This window comes from Festucalex cinctus, chromosome 4 (assembly GCF_051991245.1).
Source record: "Festucalex cinctus isolate MCC-2025b chromosome 4, RoL_Fcin_1.0, whole genome shotgun sequence".
In the NCBI taxonomy this organism is placed as follows: domain Eukaryota; kingdom Metazoa; phylum Chordata; class Actinopteri; order Syngnathiformes; family Syngnathidae; genus Festucalex; species Festucalex cinctus.
The window spans coordinates 8,562,248-8,581,574 of record NC_135414.1 but is presented as its reverse complement, the minus strand read 5'-3'; the positions used below and the strand labels follow the sequence as shown (position 1 = coordinate 8,581,574).

At 38.7% G+C, this 19,327-nt stretch overlaps 1 protein-coding gene across 2 annotated transcripts; it reads right to left on the bottom strand.

The window, feature by feature from the left end:
* Positions 1-1,835: 1,835 nt before the first annotated feature.
* On the bottom strand, positions 1,836-19,325 carry tmod2 (tropomodulin 2). 2 transcript variants are annotated; one of them, XM_077518630.1, is made up of 10 exons: positions 19,241-19,325; positions 11,108-11,337; positions 10,768-10,924; positions 7,998-8,120; positions 7,731-7,805; positions 6,849-6,979; positions 6,649-6,756; positions 6,429-6,572; positions 5,786-5,930; positions 1,836-4,092 (listed from the first exon to the last, which is right to left on the bottom strand). In XM_077518630.1, the coding sequence occupies exons 2-10, from the start codon at positions 11,231-11,233 to the stop codon at positions 4,061-4,063; spliced, it is 1,041 nt and encodes a 346-aa protein (XP_077374756.1). In that variant the 5' UTR covers positions 11,234-11,337; positions 19,241-19,325; the 3' UTR covers positions 1,836-4,060. The 2 variants fall into 2 exon arrangements, with proteins under 2 accessions (XP_077374756.1, XP_077374755.1); XM_077518629.1 differs by lacking the exon at positions 19,241-19,325 and adding an exon at positions 18,005-18,152.
* Positions 19,326-19,327: the final 2 nt, after the last annotated feature.

Sequence of the window (19,327 nt, the reverse complement as noted above, 5' to 3'; positions counted from 1 at the left end):
TTAGTGTTACGGTGCAGCAACACATGCAGACCAACGATAAAACAATTCACACAAGGATGTATTCTTTATCCTGCATGTAGAATGCCTCGTTACTGCCAAAATGGGAAACTGTTACTGTCGTTATGTACAGTGTATCCGTTAGTGATGTGTGATACAGCATATTTGGGTATCGATCCGGTACCAAATAAATAAATGCAGGGACAGTATTGCCGATGCAGTAATGATACTTTTCAATAAGGGGTGTGCATCACTGAATTACCAAATCTTAAATCATTTTTGTGATCTTCAAGTCTTTTTTTTTTTTCTATGTTATATTTACTTTATGAATACAGTAGTTAAAACCCAGGTCAACATTTATTGGTGAATAGAAAATACAGTGTAAAAGAAAACATTTTTTCCCCACGCAGTCATATCTGGATTTTTTTTCTGAAATAAAGTGCACAAAGTGAACAATGGAAAACAAAATCTTTTTCTCCCAGGAAATGTTTAGAAACTACTATACAAAAATGTCATTTTCAATGAATACACCCATTATTGCACTAATTTTACTGGATTTATTTTATTTTTTTTACCTAAATAAAAACATTTTCGAGATAATTCCTAGACAACAATTATTATAAAACATTTAATAGTGCAGCTGTGGTCAAGTGGTGCCAGTGTTGGGACCTTGGATGTTTCACGTGACAAGCATGGTATGGCATGGAGGGAAAAAAAATAAACTCGTATCTTAAGGCACAACTGTACATTTGAGTAAAGCGTTTGCAAAGGAAAGAATAATATTGACACTTGGGGAGAAAAAAAATTGTTGGTGGCCCTCTGTTAATGAAAAAAAAAAAAAAAGTCTGTAAGTGAATGTGCCGCAATGTAACTGGCAAGCCATAAAGATTCTGGGGGAATGTCCTTTTAAACAGATGAAAAAAAACTGGAGCCTTTTTGGCAAGATGTAAAAATGAAGCAGCGCAAGATAGAGAGAGAAAAAATGACTGTAAAACCAGGGCTACTTTGCTAAATTTGGCGTTGGGTGTGTTAAATCTGTACAGGGTGCAGATGTGTGCTGGTACATTTTTATTTTGTCAGTTTTAAATTATTTAATTATCAGAGGGGTACCAACAATTTTGTACTTTGCATGTGTGTATATATAGTATATTTATATACTAAAGTATTATATTTTCGGAATGTATATTATTGTTATTATGGAAATGCAACCAAGTAAGCAAATAAATACCTGGCATGTGATCTTTTTGACCCGGTTCTCTTGACTATTTTTTTTAATGCTTAATCCACTAGGTGGCGACAAATTAACAGGAAACAGAAGTAACTATAGCCTTTCTCGAACCAGGAGGGTTATCCATCCATCCATTTTCTTAACCGCTTTTCCTCACTAGGGTAGCGGGGGTGCTGGAGCCTATCCCAGCTGGCTTCGGGCAGTAGGCAGCCAACCCAGGGCACTAGGAGGGTTAGTTTAAAGTAATTGTTGGGACTTTGCTGTGGAGATGTTTCCGCCATAAATAAATATATATATATATATATATATATATATATAACTGCACAAAATCTGATAACATCGTAAGTGATCGACATAATTCTCCTTTTGTGACAAGTCCTTCACCTCCCGCTCAGCGCACCTCCCAGGCCCCAAGAAACCCATGAGAATGAAGTCATACATACGAATGACATCATCTCCCAGGCATGTACAATCACAGAAACTGGTTTTGATTAAAGGTTGCATAAGAACACCAGCAAGCTCATCTCCCAAACAACCACAAGGACCACCAAAAGTCTGCATCATTCGAAACTGGTTAGAAGTCTCAACAAGAAAAGAATAGAAAATAGACTGAATGTAAAAACATTTATTGTTGAAGATATCATATATTCAGCAGTGCGTTTCACCAGTCTTTTTTTTTTGTCTTTTAGTCGGCACCTGTTATTTTAACATAATGTACAAAAAAAAAATTGCCACAGTAGTTGTGCAGATCTGTTGTACACTTTGTAGAGTGCACATTGCATTTGAGATGCCGCTTTACAATTCATATACATGACTCACAGATTATCAACAAAGCCCATCAAGAAGCTGCACATTAGCTGTCCACCTCTGTATATATAATGTGAAAAGAAAAAGGTATGCGAGCATGCAAAGAACCCAACATGGCTCAGATAAAATCATGTTGAAAGAATGTGACATTTGAAGTTTAAAGAAATATTGGACAATGGAAACATTTTTAAAAGATGCCATTACAGAATAGAGATCCTATGACGCAAAGACAGTAGTCAAGGAGATCATTTGAGCTATCTGAATAGCAGACGTCTGTCTTGAGACACAGCATGTTGAGAAATGAATGGTATGTTGATGGGAGAACCTGCTGAGCGTCAAGTGAAAGCGTGTGGGGGTAACCTCAATTCATACATAGCTGAACCACCACATATTTGCAATTCATCTATATGTGGGTTTTGTGATATTATGGCATCTGGTTGCCAAGGAACTGTGTCGAAGCGAGTTGAGGAGCTTCATTTGCACAAATGTAGCACTTTGCTGCCAGCTTGTGACATATAGAGGCAATTACAAACTTTTTGGTTGTGGTTTATTACTTATTTAGTGATTCCAAACCTGGTGACCCAGACATGTTCTAAAAATAGCCACCCGTGATGGAAATTATTTTTCCAAGGATGATGATTATTGAGACAATTATTGTTGTGCCCATTCTTCCCTGGCCCCTTTTGAGTTAGTATTGTATTCTATATTTAGTCAAATCATTGTTGGTAAGTATTGTGAGCAATAGTTAGAATGATCAGTGCCGTCATAACGCCATAAAGACATTTTGAGCAAATTTGTTACTTCAGAGTTGTGCACCACTAGTAGCCCTTTTCATTATAAGTAGCCAAGAAGCAGCTCAGTTTCATCCTGTTCAAGGGAATAGCGGGGGAAACTATTTTCCTTTGTTGTGTCACTTTATATTGCTCGTACAGAAAAAATAAAAGGCAATCTTGCAAAAAAGAAAGAAAAAAAAAAAAAGACATGCACAAGGGATGTTTATCAAATGACACCGTGAGAAAATTACTATTTAAGCCAAAACCTATTCCAACATAAACACATGGTCCAAAATGACACATTTACGAAATGCATGTGTTGGTCTTTGGCATGGTTTAACACCAGAGTACAAATTTATGGCTTCATCTGTTAAACCTTTTCACTAGAGAATGACATTAATATCCTGCTATTCACTTTATAGTTCCAACCGTTTACTCTGAGTTAGAGTTGCCATTTGTTACAGGAGGTCAGGAAAACCACAAATCAGTTAAAATATAACAATGGAGACGTATAAAACATTATGCAGTGCTTTTGTGTGAGTGGCTACAATATTTAACTGGAGGGGAAGAGTCAGCAGTCATGTAAAGGCTGACTACGGCACAAGGTCAGCACTGACTTAACTAAACATTCTTTGCAGCAGCCGTGAGGTTTTACAAGATCGTGCCAATAAAAAAACAAACTGAACCTGCATGTGCCTTCACTTACAGTTATGACAAAGTTTGTACATCGTGACTGAGAGCAATATGGATTTGCAAGCATTGTGGAAGTTTTTTTTTTTTTTTCCCCACCCCCGACAGAAGGCGGTCCTGCTGTGAGAGCTGGTGTGACCCTGGTGTTCCATGAGGTGATCCTGAATGTTAATATTAATATTAATTCATATTCTGCTATGCAATGTTAACAGTTATTTCATGTGACATCAGTATAAAAGAAGAAAGGTAAAAAATCAGGACAAATTAGTTCAAGGCTGAAACCAGGGAGCAGCAGAAATGGAAAGACTAAAAACGAGGTTGATTTACACCTTCAATGACAGCATAAAAATAATAATAATAAACATATATATACGTATAGGAGAGGGGGTGCGTTTCATTCCAGTTATTTCTCTTCTTCTCAGATGTACGTTCTTGCTGCGCCTTGCCCCAGTTTGGCACAAGACTTGTTCCACACGGTGAGATGAGATCAGGGCATTGGTGGAAATGATTCCACATGGCGAGATGAAGCGACAGGATTGGCTGGGAGATGGGCGGGACTCCGCCTTTACTGGTCCCCTTCCACTCGTCTCCTGCGGACTGCAGAGAAAGTAATACTTTGTTATTGCTACTGTAAAAGCTAAAAATACAAGAGAAACAGAAAGATGACATGCTAAACTATAACTTGTTAGTCCTCGTAATAATGTGCGAGTCAGCACGTGGTCAAAGTTCACATCCATTTCAAGAGCGTGCGCAAGTGAGTACAGAACAAACTGAGCTGGCGCTACTCTTAATAGTGAATGGTCCCATGAACACTGTGGAAAAAAAAAAATCACTGTTAATTTGCACTTAGCACACCACATGCATCAGACCTGTACTACTGCAGCTCTGACAGGAGGAGGAACTAAAAAAAAAAAGAGAGCAGATCATCGGTGCCTCGAAGTCAACAACATCCAAAACAGTATTGGGAAACTAAAGGTAAAAATTTATGTTAAACAGGAAGGGAAAGCAAACTAAATTATTCTATCTTTTGATTAGAAAACAACTTAATATACAGACATTAATGTCTAGATCATCTGCAACAAAAGTGAGTACACCCCTGTGTGAAAATGTTCAAAAATTGGGCCCAATTTGGCATTTTCCCTCCCAGGTGTCATGTGATTGTGTTGTAAGGTATCAGGTGTGAATGGGAAACAAGGGTATTAAAATACGGTCACTAAGTTCGATATGGCACCTACAGGCGCGCAAAAAAAAAAAAGACACCTAATGATTGGACTTTTTTTTTTTTTTGTGGCTAATCTACAAAAAGATGGCCTAGCCCCAGGGTTATAATAGCTCTGGATTTTTCATCAGATTTTTTATTCCATTTTCACTTTTAAATAGTTTCAGTATTAGTTTTACTTTTTTTATACAGTGCAAAATAAAAAAAAAAAAAGTGCTTACTCTGCTTAATAAAGCAAACAACAAATCTAAAACGACTACCGACACTACAATTATAGTTAGTTTTAGTTACTTTTATAAACATAAAATGTAGTTTCAGTTATTCAGCTTTTTATTAACATTTGTTTTTAGTTTATTATGTTACCGAAAATGGGGTTTTTTTTCCTCCCCAATTTTAGTTTTATTTTTTTCCTGATTAAGCATTAGAACCTTGCCCTAACCCTGGGCAATTAAAGAAGAGTGAGGAGTTTGACTTAGGGGTGTACTCACTTTTGTTACCAGCCGTGTAGACAATAATGGCAGTGTCGAGTCATTTTGACGGGCCTTTGAATTTACATTATTATACAAGATATATACTGACTACTTTGTATTTTAGCCAAGTGTCATTTGTTTAGTGCTGTAGTATTGAAAAATACTCAAATATTTAGCAAACTGTAAGAGGCGTACTCCCTGAATGGGCGATATCATATTATTTATCATAATTCTGTTTCAAGAGAGTACAAACACTTGCTTATGATCATTTTAGCAGCATGAGAGATTGGCTCAATCCATAATCTCCAAGACTGGATTAAAAACTGTAAACACTAAGTGGAGGAATAAAAACAAATTCCGGGTAGACATTTTTTGCATGCTAGCAAGAGGACAAGCACTTAGTCGTTGAAAGCTGTCTTTCATTTTCATTTGTGATAAAGTTGAATTGTATGAAACGGAGCAAGAGTTTGTCCATGTAAATTGACGTAAATGTCATTTGCCATGACATGATCCACCACCGTTCGACTTGTTGTAATGATCCAATTCTGCGCAGGTTCCAACAGGTTGTCAGGTGTTGCGTATATGCACATGCACTACGTACCCAGATCATTGTTCTTGGTGATGGCAGCGGCAGCTCGAGAGCGCGGCCCCTGCTTGGTGAAGTGGTAGCCGAACTTCACGATGCTGTTGTTCTCCTCCAACATTTTCGCCATCTCCATCTCTACATTGGTACCCAGTTGTTGCCGCTGAAATACAGTGCAAGAGCTTAAAGTGAAAGTCTACCTTTACATTTCTTGTCAATAAGTTATATGTGACCTCAATAGTCTAAACATGACATGGAATATGAGTTATGAAGCAAAATCCAGCCATTTTCATTCATCTCAGGGGGCGGCCATTTTGCCACTTGCTGTCGAGTGAAGATGACATCACAGTTGATCAGGTCACAACCAATCACAGCTCACCGGCTGAGCTATGATTGGTTGTGCCCTGAGCAACTGTGATGTCATCTTCACTCAACAGCAAGTGGCAAAATGGCCGCCTTCTGCTGTTGATCAAAACTGCTGGATTTTGCTGCTTAACTCATATTCAACTAACGCAATGTTAACCACAATACAAAATTCAGACTAATGGGGCGGCATAGAACACCCTCCCTTTAAAAGGTCTGCAAATAAGACTAAAGTCACTTTACAGAAGCTGGGATCTCGTGGTTGGACTGACTAATGACAGCACTGATGTGTATTTACCTGGTTGTCTATCTTGATCTCTCGAAGTGTGTCATTGTCTCGCAGCGCATCAATCAGCGACTGTATTCCAGCACCGGTGATGAAGTTGGACTCCATGTTCAAACTCCGCAGTGTCTTGTTCGCCCTCAGCGTGTCGCTGAACGCCTGGAAGGGCGACATTTAAAAAAGTGAACACAGAGTGTCTTTGTGTAGTAAAAACACAGAGCCCAGTGACTCTCACCACTGCAATGGGGTCGTTACTCCGTGTGGCTGCCATGCTGAACTTGGTTACGTGCGTGTTCTTCTCCATGGCTTTGGCAAAGTCTTTGAGAGTGGGGACGGGGATGTTCTGCATGAAGGAATTAGCAAGGGTGTTGGTTGAAGGTTGAAAAAGAAGGTGTGACACTGACCTCGAAAGTTTCTGAATTGTGAGTGTTGCACCTTAATGTTGTTGAGGTTGACCTCTGTTAGGGAGGCGTCGTTGCTCTTGATCCTGTTCAGTGTTTCTTCTACATTTGTGGGATTGGGCGGCTCGTCAAACACAGGGTTCATCTTCTCCCCTTTAACCACATCTTGGGTGAAACAGCAAACAGAAACAGTAGTTTATTTTACACTTCAGTACTCCAAATAATGAGAATGGAAATTTAGTTAAATTGAAGTCACTTTACATTTGGAGCAAGAAGGTGTGAGAGAGATAAGATCTCAGCTTGCCGGTTGCATATCAACAATAATGTTGTGTTTGTCGTTTTAGTTAGTTAATTATTAACTCATTTGCTCCCAAGAACGTATAAAAACGTTCTATTTTAAATATCGCAATGGTCTCAAAAACATATTTATACGTTTATGTTTTATGCTAGAGCATATAGAATGCTTTGATGCAGTCTCTGACCTTAAGAGGTCGCTTAAAGCAATGGCAGCTATTACAAAAAGCAGCCAGCAGGTGGCAGCAGAGTAGAAGATCTCAACCAGGGCCATGTTGCAAACATCTCTTCTCCCCAATGTTTTGAACAGGTTTGTGAATAATAATGAAACTTAGCCATATTCTAATGCTAATTGCTACAAAACGGAAGCAGATACAAATATATATTTTTCCTTTTGAAAGAAGAGACTCTAATCTTTCTTTTGGTAGGTTCCATGTTTTTATAGAAATAGAACACAATATTCTGTGGACCTTGCAAAATCAGTCAAAATCCAGTAAAACAGCCGGGAGTGAACGGGGTTGCTTCGGTGAAAATGGCTGGGAGTGAATGAGTTAAAGCTATCAGTATTACTCCATTAATTATATAAAAAGTAGGAGTGATGTTGTTTGTTTGTTTGACATACTGTTGTAGCCTTCTTTCGCTCCAGTTCCGCCATACGTCTGATTACTGGTTACAAGCGTGTGAACACCCAGGATTGCTGCAAACAAAAGGAGGCATATGAGACATGTGAGTAGATCTGAAGGGCACTCTGAGACTGGAGGTCTTGGAAGACATGTGATATGATTTGGACACAATAAAAGATGAAGCCACGAGTGTGAGCGCTGAACTGGATCGTGTTTAGCTGTGCAAGAAGAGGCCGACGCAGATGTAAAGAAGTAATTCCGTTCACCTGCAAGATCACAGAGTTCCGTATCTGTGGCACTGGACAAGGCTTCCTCCAATTCTGGGTCAAGGGTTGTGACATTCTCCTGCCGCGTTTCTACTGGTTTCTCTTTAGGAATAAATACTTTGCCTAAGGGAGACAACATGACAGAGCATGACAAGGAGACAATTCCATCTTTGCAACAACAGAGAGGGAAATAAACTTCATACAAGCAAGTTAAAGTCAAAGTTTCATATGCTACATACTAATTCTTCTACATCCTCTCATGACACTGTAGCAGCAGATGTGCTGATGCTTCAATAGGCTTACTTTTTAATTTCCCTCACGGGATGAATAAAGTATCTGTAAAGTATCCATCTAAATGATCTTCCTTAATTAAGTTTGCTGCCAGAAACGCTTTAGGTCTTATTTCATACCATTCACTGTTCATTTATGTAACAAATCTTCACTGTGTGTCAGAAATGCTTCCTGGACAAATAATGCTATCCATAAAATGAATAGTATATGAACAAATGTCCTCGACACTGTTACAATATCAATTGTATGGATTCATCAATCCATTCATTGTTCTGGTTCAGTTTAAATCTGACCCTGGGATCTTGCCTTGTGCTACTATAATGGCATCCGCACGACCCCATCACAATAACTCAAATTCCATTTGTTTTCATTTGTGAGTAACAGCAGCAGCTTGAGACCATCACCAACAGACTGCTTCCTGCGCTCTCAGCAACAATATGGCACCATACTGCAAAATGTGTTTTACTATCCTGAAATGCACAGGAATCTTACAAACAGTATTGTTTCTGGTGGCTACAGTTATAATTGCTACGGCTCATTTGTCTATTACCATTTAAAACGTGAAGAAAACGTGTTTCATGCTACAACATTCCACATCACAAGACTCAGTTGATCCAAACTAAGAGTAACAGTCAGGCGAGCATGGCAGTGTCATGGTAACCGCTCAGGGAAGAAAGGGGGGGGGGGGGGGAAGTCATGAACAATAAGTGAACTGTAATCTTGACCGCGCTGTTGCAGTGTCACAGCCTGTGGATGCCAAGTGCTTAGTACTTGTTACTCCCTTTAAAGTCAGTCAAGCCAATCAAATCGCTCATACTGGTCCCTGATGGGGGTTCTGGCACTTCCTGGAGCCAACAAAACGGTAAATACAATCATCAGGCTCCATCCTGCGCCCGTTCATTTGGAGCAATAACAGATGAGGCTTGTGATCCCAAAATCCAAATTGTTTAAAGTACATTGTGGATTGTGAAAATGCCAAAGGAAACTACAAATATGATTCACATCACAAAACATCTTCATGCTAGACAAGGGAAATAGGAAATAGGGTATGTCTTCCAGTAAGTGAAGCAAATTATGTACATTACAGGGCAGCAATTACAGTTGAAAAGCCTCACAATGTGTACAACGTTAATCTCTACAAACAAACCTCTAAATTCTGAAAGTTGGAAATGAGGGTAACAGAATTGAAAATGGAAAACTCAAGAGAAAAATGACAACAAAAACTGAGAGTAATAGCAAATGGCAAAGGCCTGATATCCTGTGCAGCAGTTTCCAAGGCACTTAAAGAGGCTGTTTGCTTGAATTTATCAGCAGGGGGTGAAAAGAAGAAGGGGAAGGGAATCTGCAACATTCCACATAATTACCGCAATGATTCAAACTTTCCATGTCGTCATACGACTTGCACACATACACATATGGAATGCATTATGGCTTAGGGGCCAGTGCGGGTTCAGCGTGGATGTCAACATGTCAGCTTCACATTTCTTATAAATTAGCAGCAAGATTATTTTAATCTTTAAAAGATCCCGACAAGGGGATGTACATCGGGCCATGCTCGAAGCATTCATATAAAAAGTGGTTTCTTTCAGCAAAGAACGGTAATTATGGCACAACTCAATTCAAGGCTGAACAATTTTTTTTTTAATCATTTGCATAGCAACTATTTAAAAACACTTGTGCATCATGCCAACATGCATAATGTAATGACATTGGCAACAAAAACAAACTAAAGGCTATATAAACACAAACTGTAACCCATGGAGAAAGATAATCTAACAGTGAACACAAACATACAGTATATTTATTTGCGCAACTTACAGAGTCACTCAGTTGTGAATCTCCTCTTTGTTGTGTCTGTTTGCATTCTACTGCCCCCTCGTGGACAAAGCTTACACGCCAGAAGAAGCACACTTCAGAGTTGGAACTTATTACTGCCATTTCCATTCATTCCAATAGGGAAATACGATTTGAGATACAAAAGAATAATTATAAATAAATGAAATTAAAAATAAATAATAATAAATATATACAATTCCAAAATACAGTTCGCTTCTTAGCTTCTTCTGTCGGCTCACCCCACACAGACAATGGTGGTGCTCCCCCGCACTCCCGCCATCATGTTGCATAAGAGCGAACAAGCATTAGTAATACTTGCAAAGACAGCAGCAGAGTAATTACAGCTGTGTCTCAATTGCATTACTGCTACATACACAACCTCACTGCTGCACACCAGCTCTCCATCCCAGTTCACATTACGAATTTAACGAATAACAATAATGATGGACAAACCTCTGTTTGTTTGTTTTTTCATTGTCATTGTGATAAGGTTGACGCCTGCTGCATCAAGTGTGCTTTGCATTTTGGAAGGCAAATTGTCGGAATTTTTTTTAAGAACAGGGACTCATATCATGTATAACCCTGTGTCGCTTTTTTTTTAATGACAATGAGAGATGAATTCAAGCAGGTCGGCTTCACGCACCTTTCTTCTCTCCAGTGAAGGGTACAATGTCTTCTCTGTCCTTGTATTCCATGGCTTCCTTCTCCAGGTATTTGAGTAGACGCTCTCGGTCAAGCGTTCCTGTGGCTTGTTTTGAAGTTTGGTTCTTCTGCCGCAAACCCGCCGGAAGCAGCGCATTCTGAGAGGGATCAAAGTAGGTTTAGAAAACATCCAGTCGATAGGTGAACTAAACAACATTAACTCATTCACGTCCAGTTAAAATTGATTTTTGACGTATAAAGCCATCAATAGCAGTGAATGAGTTAAATATTACATTAGAAATGCCCCCACACTCAACCCCCGGTTGTCACCGAGCTCTGACCTCTGGGTCCATCTCCTCCAGGGCCGTCTCCAGCTGTTTGAGCTCATCCGCCGACAAATTGTTAAGGATCTCATCTTCATCCAGATCCTTGTACTTGTCCAGGTCCTTTTTGAACGGCAACGTCATGATGCTCGCTGTTGCTTGCCCGACAACACTGAACAGCAGACTGCAGCCCCACTTTCACCGTCTCCGTCTTGTCGCTCCTCAGCAGAGAAAAGGCTACCTGAAGACTAAGAAAGCAATTTGTTCATGTCAGAATATGAGGAAAATATGTGGTTTTTTTTGTTGTTGTTGTTTTTCTGCCCTGGGATCAGTTATGATTGAGTGCTTTGAATACTCCCGAGCAACTAGTAGTTGGATAATTGTGTGATGTGAGTTGACAAATAAATAGACTGTTCTATTCAGCTACAATTGTGCAACAGTAACAATTTTTAGTTCAGTTTTTCTATACAAGTTTTTATCCTTATTACGGTCACGGGTGAACTGGAGCCCAATCCAGCTGTCTTTGGGCCCATTACTAGTCGCCAGCCAATCACAGGGCATATATAGACAACACTATTCACACTCACATTCACACTTACGGACTATTTAGAGTCTTAAAATTTAATGAACCCGAGATGCGTGTTGTGGTCTTGAATGTGGGACACCCACACACGTACGGGTGACGAGGAGAGCTTGCAAGCCCTACACAGGAAATGCCGAAGCCCAGATTTGAAACCCGAATCTCAGAATTGTGAGGCAGATGTGGAAACAATTCGTCTGCTGTGCCACACAGATTTCTAAGAAATCATTATCAGAACATTGCCATTTGAAGAGTCATTACTCTTGTGGTTTTCCAAGTATTATAGCCTAAACACATATCTAAGCTGACGTCTTGCTCTTTTATTAAAAAATGCCAGCAGATTTAATTAAGTCTTTTGTAAAAGAGGCCAATGTTGATCTCAACCTTGTGAAACAATAGTTGATCACAGCTGGCGGCACTGCACAGTACGCTTTGCAATGACGCAACACACACACAGCTGGAACAAAGTAAGAACTTTCTCAGAAAATCAACAGACTGACCACTCCTGTCCTATGAAGACTGCTAACTCTCTTCCGGTGTACCTAACGAGCTTGTTCGTCCATATCATAATTTAACCTGATGCATAATCTTAAATCCATATGTGCCGTCGTCAAACAAACAAAATATGTGCGAATGATTAATGAAGCATGGTGAAAACATTTCCGAATGATTGTCGATCCTGTGCAACTCTGTGATGAGACCTCAGTTTTCTGCTCACTCTCCCACGCCACAGTTGGAACACAACATGACCTCATCATTTCCAATTTCCCCTGAAGTGGTCCACATCTGAAGTTAGCCCTAATCCCTCCTCTAAACTATCAAGACAGGATTTAACCGTAAACTTTCCTTAATGTTTTCTTGGGCTATATTGCACTAGTAGAAAGTGAACATTTAGGAAGTCTTAGATGACATAAAAGGTGGGCCTGGCCTCAACTTAAATAATTCAACATTATAAACACTAAGTGGCAGTAGGAAAATATCCTCAAGTGCCTGTGAGGTTTAGCAAAAGATTCTTTAAACATTTCTGGCAGTTTCCCCGGGAGCTGCTCGAGTCAGTGATTTCTGCACTTAAAGAGGGGTTTCCTGAATGCTCTGTAGTTAGATGTGCTGTTCAGTTCCTCGCCTCCACAATTCAACCTCTGTCTTTCTAAAACTCCTCCCTAGCCTGCCCTATTAAACCACCACAACAAAAACATTAGGGAGAAATAGTAAGAGTCACATCAGGGGCATCTACAATTCTGAGAGTCAGCAGATAAACTGAAATGTCAACGCTAATAGCTTTAATCAACAGCAATATAATACCACTCAGATAATATTCTTGCAAATATGTAATGTTGCCATATAAATAATGCTTCTATACTACAGCCAGTATTCTAATCTTGGCCTATATAATATTTGTAGCAAATACGGTAAATGATTTTCAGACCAGTTAAGTTAAATTGGATAATTTCCCACAACGCACCTGATGATCCCTCATGGCACACGCACACTAATGGGCAACAACACCATGGTTGGGAATCACTGCTTTAGACTAGAGTTTATCAGTCCACACAGTGTGCTATAATGGTAGTCTCAGCTTTAGGAGTGTGACGATATATCGATATACGCGTTAAATCGTGATAGTTTGTCTCGTGATAGATTATCGATACGCCTACGCAAGTATCGCGATATTTGTAGCTAATATTCAGCCTAAACGGCTCCGTTGTTGATTACTTATTGAGCAATTACTTGGCGGGCCACTAGGGGGAGCGCCTCATAAGGGTGGCGGGGAAATGGATGGAAGTCTTCAGGCGAAGACTCATGAGCTTACTTTTACTTGTATCAGACATTTATCTGTCCAGCAACTGACGCAGTTTTGCGTACATTTCTATGAGAAATGTGTATTATATTTTCAATTGTAACATTTTAAAACATATTTTATGTTTCGTCCTTTTGAAGCACACAATTTCTGAGGAACATTAATATTGATTTAATTGGATTTAATATTCATTTTATTTATTTATTTAACCCTTTTAAAGAGTAAACTTAAAATGGATGGATGGATGGATGGATGGATGGATGGATGGATGGATGGATGGATGGATGGATGGATGGATGGATGGATGGTGGATGGATGGATGGATGGATGGATGGATGGATGGATGGATTTAATATGTAAGTAATTGTATTTATTTATTTACTTTTGCAATGTCAGTTTATAAAATGAAACAATTGACGACGTAACTGACTGACATGTTGCATGACAATATTGTTTAAGAAAGAAAGACAAATTTGTTGACAGAAAGTTGTCTCTGTTAAGAATTTTTTATTTGTTTAAAAAAAATACACTAAAGTACTCACTGTGAAAAATAAACCAGTTTTAATATTGTGTTTCAATGACGGTACAGAAAGAAACTATTTTCTCATTGAAAAAACATCAATTTATGTCTTGAGTAGTTTTATCGCAGATTATCGTGGATTTATTCCCTGACCAATATATTGATAATCGCGGTATCGTCATATCATGAGATAATTGTTATCGTGAGCCTTGTATCGTGTATCGCACATCATACCGTGAGGTACCTAGAAGTTCCCACCCCTACTCAGCTCGCTCTCAATGCCACTGCAAGATGTGCAGGTTTAATGCATAAAAAATAATAATTGTGAATTAATTTTCACAATCAAAGTATTTTGAGTGCTGGATGTTTTGGCCTCCTCATGGTAGTGTTGTCAAATGATCCCCATTCATACAGAATAGGGATGTACAAAAGTTACTGAAACACGCTGTTATATGCATACCTAAACTGTGTGCATCAATCACCTGCTTGATTTTTTTTTTTTTTTAAATTCAACTTTTTGTTAACAAAAACTTCCACTTCAAGAGCTGTTTGTCTGCATTGTTGAGATTCAAGATTTAGGCTTCAATCATGCGAGTGGTTTGTCAAGTCCTTTTATTGCTGTTTACGGTCTTCTTTGCGTCTTTTCATTAATTCTATGTACTATCTTCATGCGTGCACCACACTGCCCCCTGGAGGGCAATTGCTGTTCTGTACAATTTTGCATACTTTTTTTTATTTACAGTAGTATTTTTTCCAATTTATGAAGGGGGGTTACAGCCTACAACATAGTATATGATGATAAATGTTAAAAAAAAAAAAAAAAAAAAAGACAACTGGTGTTTTATTAGCGTATCTATGTGTGTGTGTGTGTGTGGGGGGGGGGGGGGGTGTAAGTAAGTACTAAGAAGTATTTGAATGAAATACATGCCATCTTTAATAAAAGTTTCTTTGTGAACAGTATTATTTGTTTTGAATAAAACATTTTCATCACAATTGCAATATGTAATAGTGAGTACTCAAATGTAAAAACTTGGATTCATACCTGAAATAAAGTGTTAGTTAATGCATCCCTTATCAAAATATCAGTAACTACAAATGTTAAAAAGGGCAGTGGGTTAAAGTGTGATAGTAGAAGTCAGGATTTAGAGAAAGTGACAGCTACAGCACCCAGGATAAACTTAAGTCACACACATATCATGCTCTTATGACAAGATGAGCCCGAAATAACACCGTTTACGATATTATCATCCTCTTGTCTCAAACAACAGCCACATGAGAGAAAAATATTAGTGCATGCAGACGGTGAAAATGGGTGAACGGTGAAGACACGGCACCAAGCGGATCCATTAGTCCAGTCTGATTAATTCCATTCTCCTTCTCATCTCTGCTAATCCGTCAACACAAACACAATGACAGTAAGCCAATAATGCTGCAAAACCCGTCTACACAACTCACCTTGTCACCTTGGCCTTCCTCAAACTGACCTTCACCATTATTGACACTGTAAACGTGCCTATTATTAGGAGGGAGCACAGCTGCATATGCAGACTGCGATTTTAATAAATTTATACAGAGATATCAAAAGACTGCGTGCGGGGGAATTCAATACATAAGAGAGATGGACAGGAAGTGTTTTACTTATTCCCTTATTATAGTAGCCCAAACACAAGACTATAGTTAGATCAACTTCCTCATCCCACACGTTGCTCCATTTTATTCCCACATAATGTCTCCATCTTGTTCATCCTCCACTACACTGCACTTATGATGGCAGATGGTGTGCAAATATCATGCCAAATTCTGCCAAATACAGAGGTGAAAAAGACATCTGAAATGTCCCGTGCCCAAAATAAATGTTTTGTTTTTGCACGCTAGTAAATGAGAGACATTTAAATAATAACAAGGTTCTCTTAAAGGCTTGGCAATGACAAGGCAGGAAATGGGGTGTTCCTCAAAATAACTCGACATGATTGCTCCCCCCCCCCCCCCACCCCCTTTCAAGCTGTGCACTCGAGACACATACTACATTATTATTACCATACTATGTCCTGTATAAAAAAAGAAGCTTTCAAGGAGGTCCTGTTCTTCAGCTTGGCCAAGACAAGAAGAGAACGCAAAAGCAGTTCTCCAAGTTCAACGAGAAAGACCGCTCTAAAATAAACCACAGCTTATGATATTCAAACTTCAAATTTTGAATGCTTTGGCCTCAAGGTAGTACAATTTGGAAACTGACCAACATTTTGGTAAAAAGACGTGCATCTGTGGTGGCAATATTTGAGTTATGAAATGCCATGTAAACACACACTTAATACCCCTTTTCTCACTGAAACGACTACTTTATTAGTGTGGTGAGTGACATGAAAATAATGTCTTTTTTTTTTTAACTGTAGAAAATACAAAGCGGAAATGACGTCTATTTGTGCCATTTCGCTGTCCGTGCATCATGTTTTAGACATGTTGGGTTGATCACATTACCATGTACGGAGTTACTTGACTAATACTCACACATGTAAACGGATTATTCTAAATATTTCAGAAACCGGAATTTTGACCTTAACCCGAATATTGACGGCACATAAACATAGTCATTGAAAAAAGAAAACTCACGTTCGGTCAACTTTCCATTCTCATTCGCTGACGCCCACGTCACTCACCAGACAGGCCCCGCATTTTAAAGCTATACACACGCAAAGCCACAGACACCCAAGTTGAACATTGGTGATGGATGGTAACGCCAAGTGAACAAAAATAATACAACATTAACGTTACGACCAGACGTATTACAAGAGCTCCTTCTAGTGGTAGGTGGGAAAATCATTTAATTAAATGTTCAGTTATTACAGTTCATGTTCAGTTGTTACAGTGTCTTCCACTTTTGCTTCAATCCATATTTAATCATCAATTTCTTGAGTACAGTACAGTTGTTTCTAAACTTTTATGTGCAATATATTTGCATTGACATTTTTAGAACTACTTATTTTCAAACATGCAGTTAGGTATGATTGGTTTGGGTTACACTGTACGCAACATTTCCGAGCCTTCTCTTCATTAAACCAAATCCAATTCTGCAGAGCCTGTTTATCTGCAATACAACACTGCATCGGGTAGGTGTGGCAGAAGGCAGCTTTCACCACGAATGTCATGTCAGCATACACAGACTCCATGCAGGTACAAACAACAGCTATATCACTGCTTGTAAGACGATCAGCTGAAAGCTCACTTTCCCCGAGCAACCATGCACCATAACACAACAGCCACACCCTGCATTCACTATGCCGACCAGACAGACTACACCTAAAGTGAACTCAGATGTTTAACGTGAACAGAAAAGTATCCATGTATTCAATTACACAGCTATATGATCTTGCAGCTTATCACTGTGGTATTTTATACGTAGCCCTTCAGTGTTCTTGTTGATGATGGGAGTGTCCCTCGCTTAGTCACTGAATAGATACTGACTCGTTTCTACTCTTGCCTGAAACCGAATCATAATCAGATCCCCGGAAAGGGGCGATAATAATCGACATAGCAACTCAACTAGCTCACGATTGAATACTTATGCCAGGTAGCAGAATACCTGGATGTTATTGTGTGCAACAACATGTCCATTGACTCACAACGCGTTAATAGCATTCAGTGGGGAAGTATGTAAATGTAACCATTTGAAAAACGTGGAAATCATTTCATTCATCTCCTACGCTTAGCTCGTCATGACATATTTATGATTATCCCACCGTCAGTTAGAATCCGCAATAATCAACATTACATTGGAATAAGCAAATCCGCACTTAAATGAAGACCATTTTGAATATGCACTGAAACTTGGCATCTGATAGAAATGGCCTGACAGCAGCCAGCTAACAGGCTAACATTTGCTCAGCAGTGCTAAAGGTTCAAGCTAGCTCATCCAACTCGAGGAGACACATACAAGTGGCAGTTTGTTTAGGACTGCAATTATTCCAGCATGTTCACCGATAAACGCGCGGTTTGTGAACGCATATCTCTCATAGGTCTTACCTGTGGATGATGAAACGAAATAGAGTGATGAACGGACTTCCTTGTGCGGACGGTGTCTTCACAGCGTTTGATTTCTAAACTCAGCCCAAGGGTGGTAAAACAGGGAAAAGAGAGTACTGCAGATTCACTGACTGACGAACGAGTTGACCAATGACACCACAGTTACAAGATTTTTAACCAATGGTGAGTAAGGACCCGCCCCCGAAGGGAAAATATCTGTAAATCGGGCAGAAATGAAATGATCTGAATGAAATACAGACAGTATATACTTAGAATTACCACTGTATTTTTAATAGTCATTTAGCTTTACCTTTAAAAGCACAATAATACTTTTTGTCTTCAGTTTAGCTGTGTGGACACATAAATTAATAAAACAGGAATGTCAGGTCTGATGGAAAAATAAATAAATAAATATATATATATATATATATATATATATATATATATATATATATATATATATATATATATATATTAGGGCTGCAGGTAATGATTGCTTTGATTAATCTAAAAAAACATGACACTTTTTGAAATTGAGAGTGAGGAAAAGATGTACAAACAAAACTATTCATGGTTGAGCTGAGTGAAACTTGAAATTTTATTATTTTCATTATTATTATTATTATTATTATTATTATTATTATTATTATTATTAATAATAATAATAATAATAATAATAATAATAGCTTAAATTTATATATCGCCTATAAAGGGATTTCATGGGGTAAATTGAAATGACTAGGGTTCACTAATAGAATATTTGTCCAAACAAGCAGGACAACTTTGGCATATGGAAACTGCATATTTACACTAGTAATCTGACATTACTATTGAGGCAAAACTTTGTACTATTTGACAACTGTTATACTACATGTTATGTACTACTAAAAGTAGTCACATTATGAAATTTGACATTTCCTAGTTAACATCAAGCACTTTACGAGCTGTATGTGGATGTTAACTAGTGCACACTTTAGCTAACTAGTAACGTGTAGTTGTCCTGCTTGTTTGCCAAAGTTTTTCTCTATGTGTGCAGAAATGTCATACATGGAAAAAAAAAGAAAAAAAAAAGTTACTTGTAAGTACAAAGAGCATAGGCCCTATTAGTACTATCGGGACGTCGAGAAAAAAAAATGCTCAGCGGCTTTACAAAGTTTTGCCTGGCAACACAGTTAAGCAAGTACTGTATGCCAAAATTACAGAAATGTAATACAGTCGTGGGGAAAAAAATATTACCAGTACATGGACCAGCCGGATATCGACGCCCTGCGTTTTACCACCTCCTAGTGTTCTTTTTTACTTCAGAAGCGTGTTGTTCCCAGC

Bases quoted from the DNA above. Each gene is read 5' to 3' on its own strand.
- tmod2 (XM_077518630.1), bottom strand. From the start codon at position 11,233: ATGACGTTGCCGTTCAAAAAGGACCTGGACAAGTACAAGGATCTGGAT. The intron at 7,806-7,997 runs GTGAACGGAATT...TTTTGTTTGCAG, and splicing joins GGAACTCTGTGATCTTGCAG to CAATCCTGGGTGTTCACACG. The intron at 6,757-6,848 runs GTGCAACACTCA...TCCTTCATGCAG, and splicing joins TCAACCTCAACAACATTAAG to AACATCCCCGTCCCCACTCT.